The sequence below is a fragment of the Callithrix jacchus genome, chromosome X (assembly GCF_049354715.1).
Source record: "Callithrix jacchus isolate 240 chromosome X, calJac240_pri, whole genome shotgun sequence".
NCBI classification, from domain to species: domain Eukaryota; kingdom Metazoa; phylum Chordata; class Mammalia; order Primates; family Cebidae; genus Callithrix; species Callithrix jacchus.
The window spans coordinates 97,157,896-97,184,502 of NC_133524.1; the positions used below are offsets into that span (position 1 = coordinate 97,157,896).

The 26,607-nt window shown below is 44.2% G+C and overlaps 1 protein-coding gene across 4 annotated transcripts in view; it reads right to left on the reverse strand.

Annotated features, from left to right (window-relative positions):
• Window positions 1-26,607, reverse strand: part of NOX1 (NADPH oxidase 1) — a 39,717-nt gene that overhangs the window by 1,122 nt on the left and 11,988 nt on the right. For 2 of the 4 annotated variants that reach the window (XM_008989594.5, XM_002763080.6), the window contains exons 3-12: window positions 16,884-16,994; window positions 16,559-16,643; window positions 16,062-16,213; window positions 15,785-15,966; window positions 15,564-15,696; window positions 5,666-5,758; window positions 4,248-4,483; window positions 3,869-4,031; window positions 3,376-3,522; window positions 3,061-3,185 (exon numbers count right to left, since the gene is read on the reverse strand). In XM_008989594.5, coding sequence (XP_008987842.3) covers window positions 3,061-3,185; window positions 3,376-3,522; window positions 3,869-4,031; window positions 4,248-4,483; window positions 5,666-5,758; window positions 15,564-15,696; window positions 15,785-15,966; window positions 16,062-16,213; window positions 16,559-16,643; window positions 16,884-16,943 — 1,376 coding nt within the window. In that variant the 5' untranslated portion in view covers window positions 16,944-16,994. The remainder of the gene's footprint in view (window positions 1-3,060; window positions 3,186-3,375; window positions 3,523-3,868; window positions 4,032-4,247; window positions 4,484-5,665; window positions 5,759-15,563; window positions 15,697-15,784; window positions 15,967-16,061; window positions 16,214-16,558; window positions 16,644-16,883; window positions 16,995-26,607) is intronic. The other 2 variants (XM_035287920.3, XM_008989593.5) reach the window with 1 other exon arrangement.

Below are 26,607 nucleotides of genomic sequence, written 5' to 3' on the forward strand. Positions count from 1 at the left end.
TCACCCAGGCTGGAGTGCAGTGGCATGATCTCGGCTCACTGCAACCTACTCCTTCCTGGTTCAAGTGGTTTTCCTGCCTCAGCCTCCCAAGTAGCTGGGACTATAGGCGAGCACTACCACGCCCAGCTAATTTTTGTATTTGTAGTAGAGACGGGGTTTCACCATGCTGGCCAGGCTGGTCTCAAACTCTTGACCTCAAGTGGTCCACCCGCCTTGGCCTCCCAAATTGCTGGGATTGCAGGCATGAGCCATGGTGCCTGACAAGGGGAATTTTCTTAGCCTCTCTGTCTTTCAGCTTTCCCACCTGTAAAATGGGGATAAAAATAGTACTCACCACATAGGGTTGTTTTAAGGATTAAATGAGAACATGTAAAGAAATTAGAAAAATACCTGGCACGTGGTGAATACATATGTTTTAGCTCCCGTTAAAGCCATCCACTGTGAGCTTATCCCCACCTCAAAAATTCTTCTGGAGAGGTAGTGTTCTTTCTTGCCATGGTTAATCTTTCCAACAATGCTCTGGATCTGGAGAAGAGGGTGCTCTTCTCCCTTCTCTCATACCTTTCTCTCTCTCTCTTTTTTAAAAATCTAATTATGGTATAGTTTTTATATCATAACATTCACCCATTTGAAGTATACAATTTGTGCTTTTTAGTATAGCCACAAAGTTATGCAACTATCACCGCTATCTAATTCCAGAACATTTTCATCATCCCCAAAAGAAGCCCCATCTATATTAGCAGTCCTCATTTCCTCCCAACTACCCTGTCCTACCCAAGACGATCACTAATCTACTTTCTGACTCTGTAGGTATGCCTATTCTGAATGTTTCACAAGTGGAATCATAAAATACATGGCCTTTGGTTTCTGGTGTCTTTCAGCATGATGTCGTCAAGGTTAATCCATGCTGTAGCATGTATCAGGACTTTCTTTTTATAGCTGAATAGTATTCCAGTAGGTGAATGTACTACATTTGCTTTATCCATTCATCTTTTGATGGACACTTGGGTTGTTTTCACTTTGGGGTTATTAGGAATAATGCTGCTGTATACATCATGTACAAGTTTTGTGTAGACATATATTTTCATTTCTCTTGGGTGTATAACAAGGAGTGGAATTGCTGGGTCATATGGAAATTATGTTTAACACTTTAGGAACTGCCAAAGGGTTTTCTCCAAGTGTGGTACCATTTCACATTGCTACAAGCAATATAGTAGGATTCCAACTTCTCCACTTCCTTGTTAACACTATTGTCCATCTTTTGATTATGGCCATCTTAGTCGTCTCCCCTTTTGTCTATTTTATTCTGTGTACTGGCCCCTGTTCTGTCTATAAATACCCTTAAGCTAAAGGAACATTTCCTGACCCTGCTACTCTCCCAACACTATTGACTACACTTCTCTAACATTTGCTCCCTTGGTTTCCATGACACCACTTCTCTGTGTACTCCTATTTCTTCCCTGGTTTGTCTTTTTCTCTTCCCATATAACCTAGACAGCATTCTGTAGTGCTCTATCCTTTGCTAGTCTCTCTCTCCTTCTCTCTGTCCCTGAGAATCTCACACTCTCTCACAACTTCAGTTACAGTCAACACAATAATTAGCATCTCTTATGCTTATATGCTGCTTTACAATTTACAAAGCATTTTTTTAATATATTGTCTCACTTAATCATCACAACAACCCTGCAAGTGAGTAGAGCAGGCATTCACTAATATGACCCTTGTCTTACAGATGAAGAAGAATCAAGATCAGACGGTTCAGAAGCTCAAGGTCTCAGAAATAGAAAGTGTCAGAACCAGCATGAGGGCCAGGCACAGTGGCTCATGCCTGTAATCCCAGCACTCTGGGAGGCCGAGGTGGATGGATCACCTGAGGTCAGGAGTTCAAGACCAGCCTGGTCAACAGGGCGAAAACCATTCTCTACTAAAAATACAAAAAATTAGCTGGGCATGGTGGCAAGTGCCCGTACTCCCAGCTACTCAGGAGGGTAAGGCAGCAGAATTGCTTGAATCCAGGAGGCAGAGGTTACAGTGAGCCAAGATCACACCATTGCACTCCAGCCCGGGCAACAAAGCAAGACTATGTCTCAAAATAAAGAAAGAAACAGCATGAGGACCCAGGATCATCTGAATCAAGTCAGTAAGGGCTCTGGCCAATGCTTTCCTGAAGCCTTTCCTAATCACCCCATGTGGCCATAGCCTGTTCTTCCCTCTAGCATCCATGAACCCGTTTCACAGAATGCATTAATATGCCTTGAGGTGGACTATGTGCATCTCTTATTCAAACCATATCCTATTTCTCTTTCAACCTCCAAAGCTTCTAGAATCGTGAGAGCTGAGCTTATAAAAGGTAACCAAGGCTGAGCTCGGTGGCTCATGCCTGTAATCCCAGCACTTTTGGAGGCTGAGGCGGGTGGATCCCAGCTACTTGGGAGGCTGAGGGAGGAGAATCGCTTGAACCCAGGGGGCGGAGTTGCACCATTGCACTCCAGCCTGGGCAACAAGAGCGAAACTCCATCTCAAAAAAAAAGGTAACCAAGAATGTTTGTAGCACTAAATTGATCATCACCTGCCTACTTGTTGTGGAAATCTCGGCTTAATCTCCTTCCCATTGGAATGGCTGATTTCATAGCACCAGGGTTTTTTGTGCTCTAATATGTCTCAAAACCCTCTAGAAAGATTGAGCTCAGGTGGCTGGTAAACTAGATAATACCCTTGTTACTTTAAGTAAAGATTATTGAGTCCCCTCCCGGCAAAAATGCATTTGAATTGCTCCAGTTCTCTAGTTTGTTTGGTAGTTTACATCAGAAATGGGTCCATTTGCCTCACTGTTTGAATGGAGTTTCCTGGGGCAAAAAACCTCTTTTCCTCAATTACAAGATCATGACCCGATCTTTCTAAAACCCCAGATGAAATTTCCATAGTCTTCACTGAGAATCTAAGAATGGCACAAAGAGTTTCTGCCCCAGAGATCTTTTCCTAAGAGTGTTCAACATTCTGTAATACCTTTCCTAATCCCTAACTCCGCAAACTCAATTTACTAGAGGAAAATATACTTACTTGGGGTGGGAGGTAGCTATTTTAGAAAACTCATTGTCCCACATTGGTCTCCCAAAGGAGGTTTTCTGTTTCAGACCTGTCAGAATGTCAGTGGCCTTGTCAAAGTTTAATGCTGCATGACCAACCTGGATTCAGAGGAATAAAAGTTAGAAAAACCAAGTCCTGATAGCTGCCTCTTCTTTCCTCCACCTTCAAACTTGGGTGTGAGTGCAAGAGCAGGTAGGAAATCATAAGAAATAATTTCTAATCCATATGCACTTTGTCTGATATTCATCTTATGTTTAGCAGCGGAATTGGTGTGTTATTTAAACTCACAATATTGCTGTCCCATCCAGTGAGGAAGAGACGGTAGTTTAGAAAATCCACTTTGCCTAATTCTTCCATCTCCTGTTCCAGGGAAGTCAACAGGTCGTTAAACCAGGAAAAGGCACCTGTCTCCCTGCAGATCCAGTAGAAATAGATCTGAAATCAGCAAGAGAGAGCATAGCCTTACTAACTGACCTTAAATATCACGTTTACAAAGCAGCCAACTTTAGGGAGCAGGAATGTTCAGAGTTCTGACAATTTTCCTTATGAAAGAGCCTTTCAACATCTTTGGGTCAGGGTGATTTTAAACTGCAAATTGAAAAGAACACCCTGCTCTTATGATAAATCTGTAGAAGTGGATGTCCTGGCCAAGATAAGTGATCACTTATTCTCATAACTCCAGGGAGAGTTTGCTCCCCTATCAATTGTAAAGAGCTAAGCCCAGAAAGGCAATAGACTTGTCAGACCCAGATCAGGTGAAAAGTGATATACAGGATTATACCTTTTTTGTTTTGAGGTTGTGGTCTGCACACTGGAATTTGTACCAGATGGATTTCAAGATAGAAGCAAAGGGGGTGACCCCAATTCCTGCTCCAACCAGCACAGCCACTTCATACTGGAAAACATCCTCACTGGCTGTGCCAAAGGGACCATCCACTTCAATCCTGGCAGAATATAGACGACAACGGGCAACTGAAGACTCCCCTCCACCTCCAACCTCAAACATCTTCCCAGAGATATAGTTGTTCCCATGACTGGCTTCTGCCTATTTATTTTAATCTTAGTCTATTGTACTAAACTTAAGGTTCAACAAAGAATTGCTTTCTCTTTTCTGCTGGTCTGCATCCTGGTCTGAGACTCTCCTTGTATCAAGGACCTACCTGGGAATTGTTGAATATTGTTGTTCAAAAGCCCTTATGAGATTTTCTGTCCAGTCCCCTGCTACTCGGATATGAATGGAGAAGAAATCTTCCTCTGGAGCAGAGGTCAATGTAAAAGGATGCCATTCCAAGAGAGAGATTGAGGGGCAATTAATAAAGATATACTGTCCCACTTCCATGCTGAAGCCACGCTTGTTCATCTGCAATTCTAAAACTTTGGATGGGTGCATGACAACCTGTGAATTAAGCACATAGACCAAAGAAGGCAAACTCTAATGGCAACAGGGCCAGACAGATAAAGCAAATGAGTGAAGCTGGAGGGCTGGTGACGATGGTGAACTACAAACACAAGTCCTCACTAAAGAGGGCTGCAGCTACTTAGCTCCAGACAATGGTTGCAAATGGAACCATGGCAGTGTTATCAGGTTTTCTGATTCTTCAAAAGAAGCAAGAAATTGCTTTTAAAAACTCAAACAGAAGCTTCCATCCAGATTTTTCAATGCTGGCAACCAATTCAACTTTAAAACAAACATTGTGTACACCAAACAAAATGTATCTGACTAGATCTGGCCCAGGCTGCCCGTTTGCAACCCCTGACATAGACTTATCCTGATGATTTCTGCGAAACCTGTCTTTCCCAGTTCTGTACTGCACTGGAAGAACTAAGGTATGTCAAACCCAAGTTCTTTTTTTTTTTTTTTTTTTTTGAGAGAGTCTCTCTCTGTCACCCCCAGGCTGGAGTACAGTGGCACAATCTCAATTCACTGCAACTTCCTCCACCTCCCAGATTTAAGCCATTCTCCTGCCTCAGCCTCCCAAGTAGCTGGAATTACAGGTGGGTGCCACCACGCCCAGCTAATATTTTCCGTATTTTTAGTAGAGACAGGGTTTCACCATGTTGGCCAGGCTGGTCTTGAACTCCTGACCTCAGGAGATCTGCCCTCCTCGGCCTCCCAAAGTGCTGGAATTACCACCCAGCAGGCCCGGCCTCCAAGTTCCTCTTTATCCCCTTCAGGATGACAACATAAAAATTTAGTTCTATAGTCTAATAGAAAAAAACTCTTATCACAGCAAGAGGAAAGTGCATACTCTTTTTTTTTTTTTTTTTTTTTTTTTTTTGAGACAGAGTCTCGCTCTGTTGCCAGGCTGGAGTGCAATGGCGTGATCTCGGTTCACTGCAACCTCTGCCTCCCAGGTTCAAGCGATTCTCCTGCCTCAGCCTCCTGAGTAGCTGGGACTACAGGCGCGTGCCACCACGCCCAGCTAATGTTTGCATCTTTAGTAGAGACGGGTTTGTGCCATGTTGGTCAGGATGGTTTTAATCTCTTGACCTCGTGATTCACCCGCCTCGGCCTCCCAAAGTGCTGGGATGACAGGCATGAGCCACCGTGCCGGCCTGGAAGGCGCATATTCTTTACCTTGGTAATCACAACCTTCTGCTGGGAGCGATAAAACCGGAGGATTCTTTCACAGATATAAAGAATGACCGGTGCAAGGATCCACTTCCAAGACTGCAGAGACAGGGTAAATAATGAGATTACATTTTAATTTCTTGTTTAGGATTTATTTGTGTAGCAGTTCATCCTTCATTCAATATTTACTTAGTTCTCCAATGTGTATCATTTTTAAGCCACTAATTTCACCAAATCTGGAAGATGGAAATAGAAAAAATAAACGACAATGGTTTTGTTTGTTAATCTGTTATTCATAAAACAGATCATTTCCTGAAAATTTACAAGTCTGACCAAGAAGCAAGAGAAAAGCACAGAAATAGGACACATGGTAAATACACATGTTCTCAAATTACATATAAAATTTAATTTTAAGGCCCGGCACAGTGGCTCATCCTAGCACGTTAGGAGGCTGAGGCGGGCAGATTGCCTGATCTCTTGGAGACCCAGCCAGGGCAACATAGCAAAATACTAAAAATACAAAAACTTAGCTGGGCATGGTGGTGCGTGCCTGTAATTCCAGCTACATGGGAGGCTGAGGCATAAGAATCGCTTGAACCCAGGAGGCAGTAGAAGTTGCAGTGAACTGAGATCACACCACTGCACTCCAGCCTGGGCAAAAGAGCAAGACTGTCTGCAAAAAAAATAAAATAAAATAAGATTTAATTTAAAAATCTAAGACCATCTTCAAGGACAACTTGTCCAATCTAAAACACCAACAGAGAAAGTAGATGTGAAAATAGAAACAGATCATAATAATAAAAAAAAAAAACACACACAAAAAAAGGGAAAGCTGATGCTATTGGGTACGTAAAACTCAGTTCGTATCCTTCACCTCCTTTCTCAAGTGCTTAAACATTTAATCTAGTAATATTTTTTTACCTTGTCTACATTTTTTTTAAATGCAGCTTTTCGGCCAGGTATGGTGGCTCATACCTGTAATCCCAGCAGTTTGGGAGGCAGAGGCAGCTGGATCACTTGAGATCAGGAGTTCAAGACCAGCCTGGCCAATATGTTGAAACACCATCTCTACTAAAAATACAAAAATTATCTGGGCGTGGTGGTGGGCGCCTGTAGTCCCGGCTACTCAGGAGACTGAGGAAGGAGAATCACTTGAACCCAGCAGGTTGCAGTGAGTCAAGGTCATGCCACTGTTCCCCAGTCTGGGTGACAGAGTGAGACTCTGTCTCAAAGAACAATTTTTTTTTTAAGCAGCCTTTCTATCCCTGAGATCTTTGCAAAGCAGCAGTTTGCTTCTACATGCACAGGAGCTACTAAAAATGTACTTCCTAGCAATACTACACCGTGTCCTTTCTTGCACAGTTGCTCAAGTGTGATAACCTTGGGACTGTGTGAAGTGAGGTTTCTTAAGTTGGTGCAGGCAAATAACTTCCTTGAGCATCTCTAGGGAAGGAAAAGGCAGAGATGGGACAAGTGAAACAGAGTGAACATTATGCAATTCAGTGCTATTTCTTATTTGAAAAAAAAAAATTCCCCAGCTGAATCTGGGGAAAAACATATTTAAGAAACGGGTAATAACAATGTGAAAAAAAATTGGCTTCAGAAGTAGTCAGAGTAATAAATATTAAAACAAGATAGCATTTTAGTCTCTCAAATTGAAAAACAATTTTAAGTAATAATGTCCAGCATTAACTGGGATTCAGAGAAATGGGCATGTTCACATGGGCATGCAAATTGAACACGAAAATTGAACATGCATTTCACATGGGTGAAAATGCAAATTGGCAACATCTTCCCAGAGAGCAATTTAGCAGTACATCTCAATACCCACAAATGCATTCCTTCTCTTTAACTCTGGAACTTCACTTCTAGGAAATGAAGATAAATAATTAAGGTGTGAAAAAGTATTATACATGAGTAAAGTAATGGCCACAATGTTTACTTTAAAACATGATTAAAATGGTGTATATCATACAGGTTTTTTGTTTTTGTTTTGAGACGTGTCTCACTCCATGCAGTAATGTAATCTCGGCTCACTGCAAAATCCGCCTCCTGGGTTCAGGCAATTCTCCTGCCTCAGCCTCCCAAAGAGCTAAATCTACAGGCATGCACCACCACACCCAACTAATTTTTCTATTTTCAGTAGAGATGGGGTTTCACCTTGCTGGCCAGGCCGGTCTGGAACTGCTGGCCTCAAGTGAACCACCTGTCTCAGCCTCCCAAAGTGCTGGAATTACAGGCATGAACCACCATGCCTGGCCAACTATTTTAAAACAAATGTTTCAAGGCTGGGCGGGGTGGCTCACGCCTGTAATCCTAGCATTTTGGGAGGCTGAGGCAGCCAGATCACCTGAGGTCAGGAGTTGGAGACCAGTCTGGCCAACATGGCAAAACCCTGTCTCTACTAAAAATCCAAAAATTAGCTGGGTGTCGTGGCGCATGCCTGTAGTCGCAGCTACTCAGGAAGATGAGGCAGGAGAATCACTTGAACCTGGGAGGCGGAGGTTGTAGTGAGCCAAGATCATGCCACTGCACTCCAGCATGGGTAGCAGAGTGAGATTCTGCCAAAAAAAAAAAATGTTTCAAAAGAATATTTGAGCCGGGCGCGGTGGCTCAAGCCTATAATCCCAGCACTTTGGGAGGCCGAGGCGGGTGGATCACGAGGTCAACAGATCGAGACCATCCTGGTCAACATGGTGAAACCCCGTCTCTACTAAAAATTACAAAAAATTAGCTGGGCACGGTAGCGCGTGCCTGTAATCCCAGCTACTCGGGAGGCTGAGGCAGGAGAATTGCCTGAACCCAGGGGGCGGAGGTTGCGGTGAGCCGAGATCGCGCCATTGCACTCCAGCCTGGGTAACAGGAGTGAAACTCCGTCTCAAAAAAAAAAAAAAAAAGAATATTTGACAACAGAGGAAAACATCCATGATATCAATCAAGGAAAAATATCATTTCCTCTAGGTGGTAGAACTCTATGAAATTTTTTATTTACTTCTAAAATATTTTTGTATATTCCAAACTTTCTACAATAAATGTGTATTATTTTTCTAATTTTTAAATGGGGTGAATATGGAGAGAGTATTTTTTAAATGTTTATGGGGCCAGGCGTGATGGCTCATGCCTGTAATCCCAGCACTTTGGGAGGCCAAGGTGGGTGGATCACGAGGTCACGAGTTCAAGACCAGCCTGGCCAACACGGTGAAACCCCATCTCTACAAAAAATTAGCTGGGCGTGGTGGTGCGTGCCTATAATCCCAGCTACTCTGGAGGCTGAGGCAGGAGAATCACTGGAATCCAGGAGGTGTAGGTTGTGTTGAGCACAGATTACACTACTGCACTCCAGCCTGGGTGACAGAGCAAGACTGTCTCAAATAAATAAATATATGTTTATGGAAGAATCAAAGCAATACATTCAGGTGGCAAAACAGGTGTTCTCTCTCTTAGATTATTACATGACCAACCAAAGCAAACCCTAAATTTTAAGGATACCAAATAGGCCAAATATAACTTAACTCAGGTTATAGATGAGAAAAAGACAGAAGCTGATATGCCAGGTAAGACAAGGTATTAACCATCTTAGCTAGAAAGCTTTGCTAATCAGCCTTAAATAGCTCCCTATCCTAATACAGGTCCCTGGTTATGATCTTACAATTTCCTCTGACTTTAGCAATGAAATGTGCTATTAACATATTCCAGGTAAGTCCTTTCAAAATTACTTTTTTTTTTTTTTGAGACAGGGTCTTTTTCTGTCAACCAGGCTGGAGTGCAATGGTGCCATCACAGCTCACTGCAGCCTCAACCTCCTGGGCTCAAATGATCCTCCCATCTCAGCCTCCCAAATAGCTGGAACCACAGGCATGCACCACCATGCCCAGCTAACTTTTTACTATTCTGTAGAGACAAGGTCTTCCTATGTTGCCCAGATTGGTCTTGAACTATTAGACTCAAGCAGTCCTCCTGCCTCATCCTCCCAAAGTGCTGAGACTACAGGCATGAGACACTGTGCCTCGCACAAAATTACTTTTTTTTTTTAACTTCTGTTTTAGGTTCAGAGGTACATGCGCAGGTTTGTTATAGAGGTAAATTACATGTCATGGGGGTTTGGTGAACAGATTATTTCATCACCCAGGTAATAAGCATAGTACCCATTAGATAGTTTTTTGATCCTCTCACTCCTCCCTTTCTCTACTCTCAAGTAGGCCCTGGTGTGTGTTATTTCCTTCTTTGTGTCCACATATACTCAATGTTTAGCTCTCACTTATAAATGAGAACAAGTGGTATTTGGTTTTCTGTTTCTACATTAGTTTGCTTAGGATAATGGCCTCTGGCTCCATCTATTTTGCTGCAAAGGACGTGATCTCGTTCTTTTTTATGACTGCATTGTATTCCATGGTGTATATGTTTCACATTTTCTTTATCCAGTCTACCAATGATGAGCATTTAGGTGGACTCCATGTCTTTGCAATTGTGAATAGTGCTGCAACAAACACACAAGTGCACGTGTCTTTGTCATAGAATGATTATATTCCTTTGGGTATATACTCAGTAATGGGATTGCTGGGTCAAATGGTAATCTGTTTTCAGTTCTTTGAGGAATTATCACACTGCTTTCCACAATGGCTGAAACAATTTACATTTCCACTAGCACTATATAAGCATTCCATTTTCCCTGCAACCTCACCAGCATCTGTTATTTTTTGACTTTTTAACAATAGTCATTCTGACTGGTGTGAGGTGGTGTCTCATTGTGGTTTGGATTTGCATGTCTCTAATGATGGTGACATTGAACATTTTTTCATGTTTGTTGGCTGTGTGTGTCTTCTTTTGAAAGCTGTTTCTTTATGACTTTTGCCCACTTTTTTTGGAGACTTTACCCACTTTGTTATGGGATCGTTTGGTTTTAGTTTGTTAATTTGTTTAGGTTCCTTATAGATGCTAGATATTAGACCTTTGTCAGATGTGTAGTTTGTAAACATTTTCTCCCATTCTGTAGGTTGTTTACTCTGTTGGTAGTTGCTTTTGCTGTGCAGAAGCACTTTAGTTTAATTAGATCCCATTAATCAATTTTCATTTTTGTTGCATTTGCTTTTGGCATCTTCATCATGAAATCTTTGCCAGGGCCTATGTCCTGAATGGTATTGCCTATGTTGTATTCCAGGGTTTTTATAGTTTGGGGTTTACGTTTTACAGTCTTTAATCCATTTTGAGTTGGTTTTTTGTATATGGTGTAAGGAAGGAGTCCAGTTTCAACCTTCTTCATGTGGCTAGCTGGTTATCTCAGCACCATCTATTGAATAGGGAGTCCTTTCCCCATTGCTTACTTTTGTTGACTTTGTTAAAGATCAGATGGTCATGGGTATGTAACATTATTTCTGGGCTCTCTATTCTGTTCCATAGGTCTGTGTGTCTGTTTTTATACCAGTACCATGCTGTTTTGGTTGCTGTAGCCTTGTAGTATAGTTTGAAATTGGGTAATATGATGTCTCCAGCTTTGTTCTTTTTGCTTAGGATTGCCTTGGCTATTTGGGCTCTTTTTTTTTTTTTGGTTCAATGTGAATTTTTAAATATTTTTTTCTAATTATGTGAAGAATGTCATTGGTAGTTTGGTACTAATAGTATTGAATCTGTAAATTGCTTTGGGCAGTATGCCCATTTTAATAATATTGATTCTTCCTATTCATTAGTGTGGAATGTTTTTCCATTTGTTTGTGTCATCTCTAATTTCTTTAAGCAGTGTTTTGTAGCTCTCATTGTAGAGATCTCTCACCTTCCTGGTTTGCTGTATTCCTAGGTATTTAATTCTTTTTTTGACTATTGTGAATGGGATTGCATTCTTGATTTGGCTCTCAGCATGGGTATTCTTGGGGTATAGCGATGCTACTGATTTTTGTATATTGATTTTGTATCCTGAAACTTTGCTGAAACTGTTTATCAGATCTAGGAGCTTTTGGACATAGACTTTGGGGTTTTCTAGGTATAGAATCATATTGTCTGCCAACAGAGATAGTTTGACTTTTTGTCTTCCTATTCGGATGCCTTTTATTTCTTTCACCTGCCTGATTGCTCTGGCCAAAACTTCTAGCACTATGTTGAATAGGAGTGGTAACAGAGTGAAACCTTGTCTTTTTCCAGTTTTCAAGGGGAATGCATCCAGCTTTCGCCCATTCAGTATAACGTTGGCTGTGGGTTTGCCCATAGATGACTCTTACTATTTTGAAATATATTCCTGCAATGCCTGGTTTGCTAAGAGTTTTTCATATGAAGGAATGTTGAATTTTATGGAAAGCCTTTTGTACATCTACTGAGATGATCATACAGTTTTTGTCTTTAGTTCTCTTTATGTGATGAATCACATTTATTGACTTGCATATGTTGAACCCTACTTGCATCCCAGGGATAAAGCCTACTTGGTCGTGGTGGATTAGCTTTTTGATATGCTGCTGGATTCCATTTGACAGTATTTTGTTGAGGATTTTTTCATCGATGATCATCAAGGATATTGGACTGAAGTTTTCTTTTTTTGTGGTATCTCTGCCACATTTTGGTATCAGGATGATGCTGGCCTCATAGAATGAGTTAGGGAAGAGACCCCCCTTTTCAATTTTTTGCAATAGTTTCAGTAGGAATCGTACCAGGTTTATACATCTGGAATAAATTGGCTGTGAACCTATCTGGTCCAGGGCCTTTTTTTAGTTTTAGGCTTTTTATACTGATTCAGTTGTGAAACTCAATATTGGTCTGCTCAGGGATTAAATTTCTTCGTTGTCTTGTCTCGGGACGTTGTATGTGTCCAGGAATTTATCCATTTCCCCTATTTTTTTTTTTTAAGTTTATTTGCCTAGAGGTGTTCATAGTAGTCTCTGAGGGTTTTTTTAAATGTATTTATTTCTGTGGGGTCAGTGGCAATATCATATTTGTCATTTCTGATTGTGTGTATTTAGATCTTCTCTTTTTTCTTCTTTATTAGTATAGCCAGTGATCTATTCTTTATTTGTGTAGCTAGCAGTCTATCTATCTTATTATAAAATTACTTTCTAAATAGGTAATACATGTGTATGGTACAAAATCTGAAAGTACAACAGGATATACAGTAAAAAGCAAATCCTCTGGCCCCTCCAGATCCCCAGAAGCAATATTATTATTTTGTGAATTCTTCTGGAGAACATCCATTTAAGTGATCTTTTCAATGTAAACGGTAGGGGACCATACACACTGCCCTGCTTTTTACATTTAACATCTTAGGGACTGGTCCCTATTAGTGTCTATGGTTCTGTCTCTTTCATTTTCCTCATTGTAGACTATTCCATTGCATAAAAGTCACAAAATGTAACTAGTGTCCCATTGATGGACACTTGTTTCCAAACTTTATTTCTATTAAACACTGCTGTAATGAATAACCTAAGGCATGTAATTTAACATATATACAAGTGTATTTGTGGAATAAATTGGAAGTCAAGTTTTAAAGCTTAATTGCTACTGCCAAATCACTCTCTACAAGCAGTTGTATAGGTTTACATCTAACCAGCAATGCATAAGAGCATTTCTCTATACTCTTGCCAATACCATACATTAGCAGGTTTTTAAATCTTTGCTAATCTGTTAGGTTAACAGATTCTCGTCGTTTTATTTGGCATTGTTTCCATTATAAAATTAAGCATCATTTCATATATTTAACATCAAGATATATCTCCATTTCTGAGATCATTCTGTTCACATCTTCTACATCTCCTTTTATCATGTTGTTAGACTTTTTTTATTGATTTCTATGAGTTATTTATTTATTTACTTTTATTTATTTTTTGAGACAGAGTTTCGCTCTTGTTACCCAGGCTGGAGTGCAATGGCGTGATCTCGGCTCACCGCAACCTCCGCCTCCTGGGTTCAGGCAATTCTCCTGCCTCAGCCTCCTGAGTAGCTGGGATTACAGGCACGCGCCACCATGCCCAGCTAATTTTTTGTATCTTTAGTAGAGACAGCGTTTCACCATGTTGACCAGGATGATCTCGATCTCTTGACCTCGTGATCCACCCGCCTCGGCCTCCCAAAGTGCTGGGATTACAGGCTTGAGCCACCGCGCCCGGCCTCTAGGAGTTATTTATATATTAAAAAATTAGTCCATGGCCTGTGAGTTGTAAATACTTTTCCTACTTGGTAATTTGCAGTCTGTCTTTATTTATAATGGAGATTTTTGTTAGTTTGTTTTGAGACAGGATCTCACCATCACCCAGGTTGCAGAGCAGTGGCATGATTATAGCTCACTGTAGCCTCAACCCCCCAGGCTCAAGTAATCCTTTCACCTCACCCTCCTGAGTATCTGGGACTACAGGTGCATGCCACCATGTAGTAATTTTTGCATTTTTTGTAGAGATGAGGGTTTTGCCATGTTGCCCAGGCTGGTCTCAAACCCCTGGGCTCAAGCAATCCACCCACCTCAGCCTCTCAAATTGCTGGGATTACAGGTATGAGCCACTGTGCCCAGCCTAACAGGGATTTCTTGTGCCATGCAAAATTAGCTCTTCTTTTATGGCTTCAGGGTGGTTTATCTTATTTATAAACATGTTCCCCAACTTCAGTATTAGGAAAAAATCTCCCATGTGGTCTTAAGGTGTTTTTTTTTTTGTTTTTTTTTTTTGATACAGAGTTTCGCTCGTGTTACCCAGGCTAGAGTGCAGTGGCGCGATCTCAGCTCACCGCAACCTCTGCCTCCTGGGTTTAGGCAATTCTCCTGCCTCAGCCTCCCGAGTAGCTGGGATTACAGGCATGCGCCACCATGCCCAGCTAATTTTTTGTATCTTTAGTAGAGATGGGGTTTCACCATGTTGACCAGGATTGTCTCGATCTCTTGACCTCATGATCCACCTGCCTCGGCCTCCCAAAGTGCTGGGATTACAGGCTTGAGCCACCGCACCTGGCCTCTTAAGGTGTTTTTATGGGTTTATTTTACACTTAAATTGCTGCTCCATGTATCCTTGATCCATAGTTGAGTGCAAGGCATGAAATGAAGATACAGCTTTTTTCCCAGATGATGATCTTATTGTATCAAAAATTACCAATCTATCATTTTCTTGATGAATTAAAATGCCAACTTTAGAAGGCTTTTTGTTTTATATATATTTCCTGTTCCAGATGAGGACTAAGCTATTGCTTTTAATCCTGAATCTGATTTAAAGACCTTAAACATTCTCAGAGCACTTTGAGGCACTACAAATCAGCCTCCCCTTCCATTTACTCCTGAATATAACCTATTTTGTAAGCAAGCAAAGGTAAATCATAACACCCACAATAATTGCCCTGGGGCACACCTTGAGTTCCCTAGAACCCAGTTTCATAATCGCCCAGTATCTAACAAAAATTTCCAAGCATATTCTTAGAACACCAAAGAAAGCCCACTTCAAGAATGCTTTATCTCTTCCTAGAATTTGACTGGAATATCACAGCTGAGCGGAATCCAAAAGGCCTGGGCTTGTATTTAAGCTCCACTACTTACTTACTGTAATAGCTTGTCAGTTTTCTTAATCTCTTGGAATCCTGTCCTTCTGTTTCAAAATTTAAGCAAAAAAGAAGTACATATCTCATAGGTTATTGCTATATATAAATTAAATAATCCATATTATGCAGCAAGGCTGGAAGATGATAAACACAATTAACAATGTGTGTTATCATTATTACCTTTGCAGCAGGTCTCACAACATTCAAGAATTATTAGTTTTTTCTCTTCAAGATCCCCTTCTAATTGCCTGTTGCCAATGATGCTGGAAGTTTCTTAAAGGTAGGAACCCCATGGATAGCCTTCATAAGACCCAGCACAGGACTGAGCTAATAATAATGATGAAAACAACAATAAAAGTAATAATAACAGTAACAGCTCCTACCAAGAGTCTATCCTTGCCCATAGGGCTCTTACCTCAGCAGGGTGCCCTTCAAACTCAGGGCGCCTACAGTGGGAGTCATGATCATCCCACATCTCAAAAGACTCTGCACACTTGCAAGGATGACTCTCATTCATGCTCTTCTCTGTTTGACCCCGGACAATTCCACTAAAATAGACAAAGAAGCATGGTTTGGAACAAAGAAGTATGCAAGGTCGGGGGCTGGGGCATGAGAATGAGGCTTTGAAGATCTTACCCAATGCCGTGAATCCCTAAGGCAAGGATATAGAAGATAAAAAGGTGGTGAGTATACCAGAAAACCTCAAAATAACTCCTTCGGATGAACTCAGTAGCTGAAGTTACCATGAGAATCAAGGCTATTGTCATGATCACTCCGGTGAGACCAGCAATGCTGGTGAATGTCACATACTCCACTGTCTGTGAAAGGAAAAATGTCAGCCTGGCACAATGTCCACCTGTGCACTGCCTGCTTATGATCATATCTCAGGTGCTTTGCTAGTAAGTCAACTCACCATGTTTGGGGACTGGATGGGATTTAGCCAAGAACCCCCCTTTTTCTCATCATGAGATAGGCCAGAGAGAATGGAGGCAAGGGAGCCATCTGTGGCCTGTCGGCTTCTGCTATAGCAGTCAAAGTTAAACAGGTGTGCAATGATGTGAATAGCTAAATGGAAAGATGAAAAGAAATGTTAAGAGGCATCTCAGCAACATCATGGCAGGTGTGCCCCACTAGACTAGAAGAATCCTACATTATAGTGCTTAGCAGAATGCTGAGTGCAAAGAAGGTGCCCAATAAACTCTTGATTGCAGAGCAATCCAAGATCTTTTTTATACTTACTCTGTTCCCAAAAGAATAGAACATAAGCTCCATGAAAATAGGCCAGGAACAGTGCCTAACAAATAGTACCCAGTGCTCAATAAATATTTTTTGAATGTGCATATGGATGGATGAATGAAGCAAGATTCTGAATGCCCTGGAGTCTGAGGATTCAGGGATTGCCTGAGTTACCTGTATGTAGGCAGATCATATAGGCCACCAGCTTGTGGAAGGTGAGGTTGTGATCCAATTGCTTTCTCAGTGTGCGGCTGCAAAACTACAAATGTAAAGTGATCATGATCAGATGTCTCCAGCCAGCTTTATTAAATTCATTAACCCATAACCAACACGTCTTGCACATAGCATGCCAATACTCACCCACCCTTACCCACCCCCTTAGCTACCAAAGGAGACCTCTGGCTTCCCTTCCTAGGAGCATGATGTTGGGCTGTCCTACTGAGGAGTCCAGGTCTCCTTCTCTAATGTGAATGTTGACTTAGGAGTGGTGGGGACTCACTGAGCAGGTGCCCCTCAGGAAGGACAGCAGATTGCGACACACGGGAAGCAGGATCAACATGCTGTTAAAATTCAAGCAGAGAGCAGAGGCTCGGGCACAGGCCAATGTTGACTAGAGTAGAAGAGAAAAAGAGACCATCAGCTGCTTCATCTCACCATCTAGCATGTGAGCCACTGACCCAGTCATTCATCCGAGGCCTGCAAATGAACAGGGCTCCAGCTGCCTCCCCTCTCAGTAGCTAGCATGATAAGGCCAGACTCTATTTGCAAAATGCATAAGATATGCTGAATTTAATATTGAATTGAGAAATTCCCATTACAGTAGTTAGGAAATGTTTGACTACATTTATTAACATGAAAGAGAATAGGATTTAATGATTACATGTTAGCAAATACATTCTATGGATGTAACATTTTGTTTAATACTCTTAATTATAATTTTATTATTTGTCACTTTTGAAAGAGTCTTAAGGATCTGGCTCTATTGCCCAGGCTGGAGTGCAGTGGGAAGATCTCGGCACACTGCATCCTCTGCTTCCTGGGCTCAAGCCATCCTCCCTCCTCAGCCTCCTGAGTAGCTGGTATTACAGGTACGTACCACCATACCCAGTGAATTTTTGTATTTTTGGCAGAGACAGGGTTTTGCCATGTTGCCTAGGCTGGTCTGGAACTCCTGAGCTCAAGTGATCTACCTGACTTGGCCTCCCAAAGTGCTGGGATTACAGACGTGAGACACCAAGGATTATATATACCTTTATTTGCATTTTAAGTAAAGCTCATATTTAGAGGTATAATCGCAGATGGTATTTTATTCTTTTCTATATTTTCTAATATTGCAGTTATAAGCATATAATAGTTGTATAATAAAAGCACTTACAATTTTTAACCACTTCTATTTAAGATGTTTTTAAAAATTGAACAAAGTTAGTCAAGACTAGGAAACCTCTTAGAGTAAAATTTTTAAACAGGTAGATATTTGAGAAGGGACAACTTCAGAGAAGCACAATTTTAAGCTGATTTCCTTGTGTGGCCAGGCAGCATAAATCAAGAACAACTTGCTCCAGCAGTAGAAGCTGCTAGCAAAGGAGACAAGGAGTCAATGCTTCAAAGAAGTATTTAGCCCAGAAAAACAGGCCTTACTAGGTATAAGCTGGACAGAATATTAACCCCATGGCAGCTTAACTCTATGGCAGCTAAATCTGACTTCTCAACTCCGTACAACTGGCCTGAGTCTACTACATGAACTTGGGACTGCTATGGTGTGTGACAATGTAGTAGCAGAGGAGCTGGCAGCAACAACCAGGCAATTTTTCTTGCACTTCAGCTGACTGGCCAGCCCTACACTGTGTGCCTGTCAAAGACTTTCTAAAAGGAGGGGTATAGGTTAAGGTTAGCATTTCTTAGCCTTTTTCTAATTATCTATGAAGCATAAAATTGATTTTTCTTACATCGTAAACCCAGGACAGCCTGACATTAACTTAATAAGCCAGGACAAGGTCTGTCTAGCATCCACAATGGCTAAGAATGTCAGGCACTGTGGTGAACAAAAGCTGCCCTACTGTTTTCCATTTCTGGCTTTTCCACATGACCTGTGTTTTCTCCCTCTGCTGAGTCATGCTCCGACTGTTTTTTGGTACAGACAGCCTGTTCCATTTCTGAGTAACTTTCCTCTGCTCATCTCAGAGATCCTGCATATCCACATTGGTTCCCACTACTTGCTTATTTGAATCACAGAGATTTCTTAAAGCTAAAATTGGCAAGTGAATTGAAAATACAGGACTATAATTTCACAGTTCCATATTCTGTGGTGGCTATCTGTATAGGATGGACTCTTTTTAGAGAAAACATTTTTTCCTCATTGCAGCACATTTAAATACACCAATGTATGTTCATTTCTCTAGATCCACACTCACTGGTGTTATAATTGAACTCCTGCTGTCATTAATGCATCATTGACTGTGGATTTAAACTTCTTCCTCTGCTGTTTATCTGCTCTACTTCATAGGGAATCAAATTGCTCTCTGTATTTTCCCAAGGTGAGGATGAATTTAAGAAATAACCTGTGGAGTGTTTAAATAAATTATGGTACATCAATGCAATTAATTGTTATTCTCTTTTTTCTTTTTATTTTTCGAGATGTTGTTTCGCTCTTGTTGCCCAGGCTGGAGTACAATGGCGATCTCGGCTCACCACAACCTCCAGCTTGCGGGATCAAGCAATTCTCCTGCCTCAGCCTCAGCTGGGATTACAGGCATGTGCCACCACGCCTGGCTAATTTTGTATTTTTACTAGAGATGGGGTTTTTCCATGTTGGTCAGACTGGTCTCGAACTTCCTGACCTCAGGTTATCCACCTGCCTCGGCCTCCCAAAGTGCTGGGATTATAGGCGTGAACAACTGCGCCAGGCCTGAATTGTTATTCTCTTAAAAGAATAAAAGCTCTATGCAGCGATGCAGTGGTAGTAATTTTTTTTTTTTTTTTTTGAGACGGAGTTTCCCTCTTGTTGATTTTTGAGGGGAGAGGAAATTCCTGATTTCCAGCATTCGCAAATTTTGATGATGTAACTACTCCCAACATGGCAGATTTCAAGATACTAACTTGATGTCATTGAACACCACTAAATGCAGAGTTGGGAAGAGATGCACACAACTGGCATTGCAAGCTGATATGAGCTGGTTTCAGCATACCACTGGTTAGGTACTCACATGAAAAGATATCTGAGGCCGGGCACAGTGTCTTATGCCTATAATCCCAACACTTTGGGAGACCAAAGCAGATGGATCACTTGAGGTCAGGCATTTGAGACCAGCCTGGCCAACATGGTGAAACCCTGTCTCTACTAAAAATACAAAAAATTAGCCAGGCCCTGTGGTACGCACCTGTAATCCCAGCTACGCAGGAGGCTGAGGCAGGAAAATCACTTGATCCCAGGAGGCGGAGGTTGCAGTGTGCTGAGATTACACCACTGCACTCCAGGCTGGGCAAGAGAGTGAGACTCCATCTCAAAAAAAAAAAAAAAAAAGAAGAAAAAGAAAGATATCTGAGATATGGTAACATAAGAAATTTCCAGCCAATATCTACAAAGTGATCCCTTTTTTGCTTAAAACAAAAAAACTGTGTGTCCTATTATATGTGTTTACCAAAACTCATAGAACTGTATACCAAAAAACAGCAAATTTTACTATATGAAAATTAAAAAGTGAATAAACAATCGTACCTGTAAGGCCAGTTGCCTTGCCGGGAGGCTGGACACACTCACCTCTGCACTCAGCACCTGCCTCTGCACCCGGCACCAGGCTCTGCACTCAGCACCTAGCTCTGCCGCATGGCTCCCCTGGAAGGCTCGGGCTAACGCAATACTGGCCGGCTCTCGCACCGGAAAACCTGCCCAACAACCTGCCAACTAATGGCGGCCTGCCCCATCCCAATCCCGCTCCTCTGGAGCCAATCAGAGCACCCAGCTGTTGCTTGTTCCTCATAGCCATAAAACCGCCCTCCCCCTGCCCCAGGAAGTCAGCACGACTTCTCTGACCCCCTTTCCCCAGACCACAGAACCTCTCCCGGGAGCTAAATAAATTGGCATTTAATTTTCTTATACTGGCCTCAGTTTCCTCATTTTAAACTCAGCAATAACCCTTACAAATGGTGCCAAAACCCAGGAGGAGTTCAAGACCCCTCCTGGGGGAAACTGACTCCTTTACCATAAGCTGAACCAGGGAGCTGCCACCCCTCCGATTGTCTGCAGCCATCACTCAGTGAGACTCCTATTGCCCATAACCCCATCCTCTGTTTGCTCCAAAACTTGGGGTACCCTGTCCGTAATTGCAGCCGTGTCAGGGACTCCTTTCTGTCTCCAGCTGTGGGTCTCGCGGAGACATCCTGGTGCCCCTGCTCGCTTGTCCCGGAAGACAGAAATATTGTGGAGACGTCCCTATACTCCTGTCCTTCCCCATAGTCTCCAGTACTTAGGTGTTGAGGTCCGGGACGCCATTCCTCACTCCTGACTACTCTGCGACAGAGAGTGGACTATGGGTAATCAGGAGTCCTGCCTAGACCCCAAGTCGCCATTGGGATGTCTAGTCCAAAATTTACCCAAGCTGGGTCTCTCCATAAAAAAGAAAAGGCTGCTTTTCCTCTCCACCGTGGCCTGGCCCCAGTATCCTCTGGACAACCAGTCCAAGTGGCCACCGGAGGGAACTTTCATCTTGGCATTCTAACCGATTTAGACAATTTCTGTCAAAGAAATGGCAAATGGTTGGAGGTCCCCTACATTCAGGCCTTCTGGTATCTTCGCTCCCGCCCCACCCTCTGTTCCTCTTGCACCACCGCTCAGGTGCTCCTGGCCAAATAAACTCCCTCACCGCCCTCAGCCCCTCCACCATCCTCCTCCTTTTCTGACCCTGACCCACCCGAAGAACTCTCCTTTCCACCCGCCCGACCCACAAACCCTCTACCATATGCAGAACCTCAACCCCCTCCAGCTCCTCCTCTTCCTAGTCCCAACCTAGCCTCTCCTGTCAGTGCTCATACCCACTTGCGCTGTGCTGCTAACGATGAAACCTCTCTCCTTTGGCCCCTTTGTGAGGTCACCGGAGAGGAAGGCGTTGTTTGCGTACATGTTCCCTTCTCCCTCTCCGATCTATCAGCCATTGAAAAATGCCTAGGGTCATTTTCCACCAATCCTACTGCTTACACCAAAGAATTCTGCTACCTCACCCAGGCTTACGACCTCACCTGGCATGATACCTATGTAATTCTGTCCTCTACCCTCACTCTATATGAGCGTGACCGCATTGTTACGGCGGCCCAGGCGCACGCTGATCAGGTACATCTCACAGACAATCAAATGCCAGTAGGTGCGGCAGCGGTCCCCAAGGCCAACCCTAATTGGAACTATCAAACTGGTCAAGATGGCCACCACCGCCGAGACCAAATGCTACAGTGCCTCCTAGTGGGCATGCAAAGCGCAGCCCAAAAGGTAGTTAATTAATATAAGTTAAGGGAAATAACTCAGGGTTCTACTGAAAACCCTGCCACCTTCCTCAACCGATTAACTAATGCTATGATCCTTTACCCGGCTGGACCCGGCCTCTTTACTGGGGGCTACAGTCCTAGCCACCCATTTCATCTCTCAGTCAGCGGCTGACATTAGAAAGAAACTTAAAAAGGCTGAGGAGGGCCCCCAAACTCCCATACAAGACCTGGTAAACATGGCATTTAAAGTTTTTAATGGCCAAGAGGAAAAGGCTGAGGCCACCCGCCAGGCCCATCTACAGCAAAAGGTAAGCCTCCAAACCCAAGCTCTTGTGGCAGCCCTGAGGCCAGCAGCCCACCAGGGGCTTGGTGGAGGGGGTCCATCAAAACCCGTCAAGAACTCCGGAGGCATTCCGCCGGGGCCCTGTTTCAAGTGCAGTCAGGAGGGACATCGGGCACATCAGTGTCCATGTCCCCGACCACCTACCAAGCCCTGCCTGGACTGCAAGCAGCTTGGACATTGGCACAGTGATTGCCCGTCCCAGACTACAGGCCCACCCCCTGCACCTTTATGTGGAGGGCAGGCCAGTTCACAGGAAGCAATCCCATCACTTGAACTTCTCGGCCTTCTGGACGACTGATGCAGCCCAGACTCAAAGACCCCCCATCACCCTTGCCGAGCCCAGGGTAACACTGCAAGCAGCAGGTAAGTCCATTTCCTTCTTAGTGGACATGGAAGCTACCTATTCTGTATTGCCTTCCTACTCAGGACCTAGCATAACCTTCCCAGGTTTCAGTCATGGGAATTGATGGAAAGCCTTCCTGTCCTATCAAGCCCATCCTTTAGCCTATGTCCTCGAGTGACATCCCTTTTCCCATTCTTTTTGAATTATACCCTCATGCCCAGTCCCCATTTTAGGACAAGACATTCTCCAGACTGTGGGGGCCACTCTCCAACTCACTGGCCCCCCACACTCAAGCCCATCATCCGCCCACCTCCTACTGCCACTCCTAACCAACACCACGCCCTGTCTTAACTCCTCACCCCAACCCCCTATCCCTCCTGACATAGTTAATCCCCTGGTATGGGATACCTCCAAGCCTGTAGTGGCCAAACATCATCCCCCAGTTAAGATACTTCTCAAAAATCCTACCCACTTTCCTTCATGTCCTCAGTTCCCCATCTCGAAGGCCCACCGTCAAGGCCTGAAGCCTATCATCACCCGCCTGCTAGCCCAGGAACTACTTATTCCCACCAGTTCCACTTGTAACACTCCTATCTTGCCGGTCTGAAAGCCGTCCGGTGGCTACCACCTGGTTCAGGACCTGCACCTTATTAACCAGGCGGTGGTAACCCTCCACTCTGTAGTCCCCACCCCATACACCCTATTATCAAACATTCCCTCCATTACCTCTCATTTTACAGTTCTTGACCTCAAGGATGCCTTCTTTACCATTCCCCTTCACCCTGAATCCTACTTTCTCTTTGCTTTCACCAGAACTGATCCTGACACCAACCTGTCACAACAGCATACCTGGATGGTCCTGCCTCAGGGGTTCCGAGACAGCCCTCACATTTTTGGACAAGCCTTGGCAGCTGACCTTGGCTCCTGCCCCCTTCAACCCAGTCTCCTCCAGTATGTAGATGACCTGTTGTTACTTTGTAGCCCCTCCCTCTCCCTATCCCAGCAGCATACTGCCACTCTCCTTAACTTTCTCAGATCTCGTGGATACCGAGTATCTCCCTCCAAAGCACAGTTATCAGTCACCTCGGTGGTCTACTTGGGCATTTGCCTCACCCCCAAAACTAAAAGCCTAACAACTGATTGCTGGAAGGCATTTCTTTCACTGCAGCCCCCGGAGACTGCAGACCAGATTCTCTCCTTTTTAGGATTTGTAGGATTCTTCCGCCACTGGATACCTAACTTTGCCTCTCTAGCTAAACCTCTGTATGTGGCGGCTAAGGACACCCCCATAGGACCTCTCTCCCATCCTGAGGTTGTAAGATGGGCTTTTAAAACCCTCCTAACTGCTCTGTCCACCACACCCCCACTTCATCTGCCAGACCTCAATCGCCCCTTTTATCTGTTCACTGATGAAAAACAGGGCATTGCTGTATGGGTTCTAACCCAACCCCTGGGTCCTGTGTTCCGCCCTGTAGCCTCCTTATCGAAGCAACTTGACCCCATGGTCAGGGGATGGCAGCCTTGCCTGCAGGCCCTGGGAGCAGCAACAGAACTTACAAGGAATCCCTAAAACTTACCCTGGGCCAACCCATCTCAGTGTTCTCTCCTCACCGGCTTAGTGACCTCCTCTCCCACAAATCCCTCGCTCATATAGGGCCCTCTCGTCTAAAGGAGTTCCACCTGCTCTTCATTGAGAATCCCTCAGTCAGCCTTCACCCTATTTCCCCACTCAACTCGGCTACCCTGCTTCCTCTTCCATCCCTCCCCACTTTCCCAGCCCACTCCTGCCCTGAACTAATGGATGCACTTGCCAAACCTCAGGAAGGCCTATCCGACCTTCTCCTGCCTAACCCAGACCTTACTTTCTATGTGGATGGAAGTTCATTAATAACAGTCAACGGGAGGCAAAAGGCAGCCTATGCGGTAGTCACAGATTCAGCCACCCTTGAGGCACGTCGCCTCCCTGACGGAACCACGTCACAAAAGGCGGAGCTCATTGCCCTAACCCAAGCTCTCACACTAGCACAGGGAAAGCGAGCAAATACCTATACTGACTCAAAGACCATTTGGCCAAACTTGCTATTGAGGTAAAACTCTCTTGGCCCACTCCTACCTCTTGCCCTGGCTGGGGTCCAGGCCACCCCATGGGGGCCAACGGGCCTTAGCCCCTTCGAATTGCTGTACGGCCGGCCTTTCCTGGTTTCTCACAACCTCCCTGTAAACCCCTCTCCACTGGCTTCCTAACTTCCCTTCCTCTCCCTCCTCCGCCACCTGTTAAGGAAACACACAGACTGCTCCCTCCCTGTTGTTCCAGGACCAGAGGACTCCCACCCAGCGACACCTCTCCAACTGGGTGACAGTGTTCTCAGGACCCCACATTGTTATCCTAACCACCCCCACAGCAGCCAAACTCCTGGGTCACACTCTGTGGTACCATGTGTCCCACCTCAAACTGGCCCCCCAAAGTGATCAGTGGAAATCCGAACCCCTGGGCCCCCTCGCCTCCGCCTCACCCGTGGCCCTGACCCATCACCCCCTAACCTTTCAGAGCCTTCTCCTGATAGTCCTTCTGATATCTCCTCTTGAGGCCAACTCATATGTTTGGCGCTTCTACATCCAGGAATCCTGGACTGAGGGCCCCACCACCAGGACCCACTATCTTGCACAGGCAAACTGCCAAACAGGCAGATGTCAGTCTACTGTCTCCATCCTCATCCCACACGGTAAAAGCGTCGTACTCTGTCGCGATCATGGGTTTCACTTTCGGCACAGGCTGTGTTTTCTATATGACCAAACCAAGGACTACTGTCATTGGTGGAACACCACCTATGGGGGGTGCCCATACAGCTTTTGTGTCATTCACAAGCCACAGCCTCCAAGCCATCCCAACCACATGCTCACTCGCTTCAGCAATGGTTCCTTAGCCCTCAACATCTGCGACTCCTGGCACAGCCGTTGGGATGCAGGAGTGTCCCGTAAAGTCTATGAAGATTATACCTGGAGCCACCCTCAGGGAACATGGCTAACATTTCGGTCCTATACCCGCATCATCTCTGAAACAATAGAACAGCTCAGTTCTGTAAGCCATACAATCCTGCAAAATGAAGCCATCCTAACTAACCAATTCAAACCCTCAGATAACACCTCTAAACCTTTCTCTTGGTTGACTCTAGTACAGCAGGGAGCCAACATGTTAAAAATTAGCTAAAGCCATGAATATCACCAACTGCTTTTTATGTGCCTCTCTCAGCAACCCCCACTTAGCTGCAGTTCCCCTCAGGTCTGGGTTCAATCTGTCACAATCACCTACAGGACCTGGCACCATCTTAACAGATATCCCCTTGTTCCAAGTATAGCCTCAAAATTTCTCCCTCTGCTATGAGACAGCCAGCAGCTCCAGTCCCAGCTGTAACACCCCAGTAAAGGTAAAATCCTCCCGCTACGTGCCACCAGGAGGATATTTCTGGTGTAATGGAACCTTAACTAAAGTTATTAATGCCTCCTTCCCTTTCCCTTGTGTGCCTGTCACCTTGGTCCCGCAGTTGGAGGTATACGGACAGGCCGAACTTCTATCCCTCCTTCCACCCTCCCCTAATCACCGAGACAGACGAGCAGTCTTCCTCCCAATGGTCATTGGTCTCTCTCTAGCATCCTCTCTGGTGGCAGCCGGGCTGGGTAGCGGCGCCCTAGGCTACAGTGTCACTTCAGCCGCTCAACTAAAGGACAAGCTTTGCGTGGCTATCGAAGCATCAGCCACCTCCCTGGCCTCCCTCCAGCGACAAATCACATCACTGGCCCAGGTAACTCTCCAGAACCGACGGGCCCTTGATCTGCTGACAGCAGAAAAGGGAGGTACCTGTCTGTTTCTTCAGGAAAAGTGATGTTATTAATCAATGAAACAGGCCTTGTAGAAGAAAATGTTAACGCTCTCTATCGCCTCCAAGAGGACCTCGGCAAGAAGCAGAATGCATCAGTCTCGCCTCTTAACTGGTGGCAATCCCCCATGCTAACCTGTCTAACCCCTATTATCACTCCCATCATCGTAGTTTGTCTTCTGTTAATGCT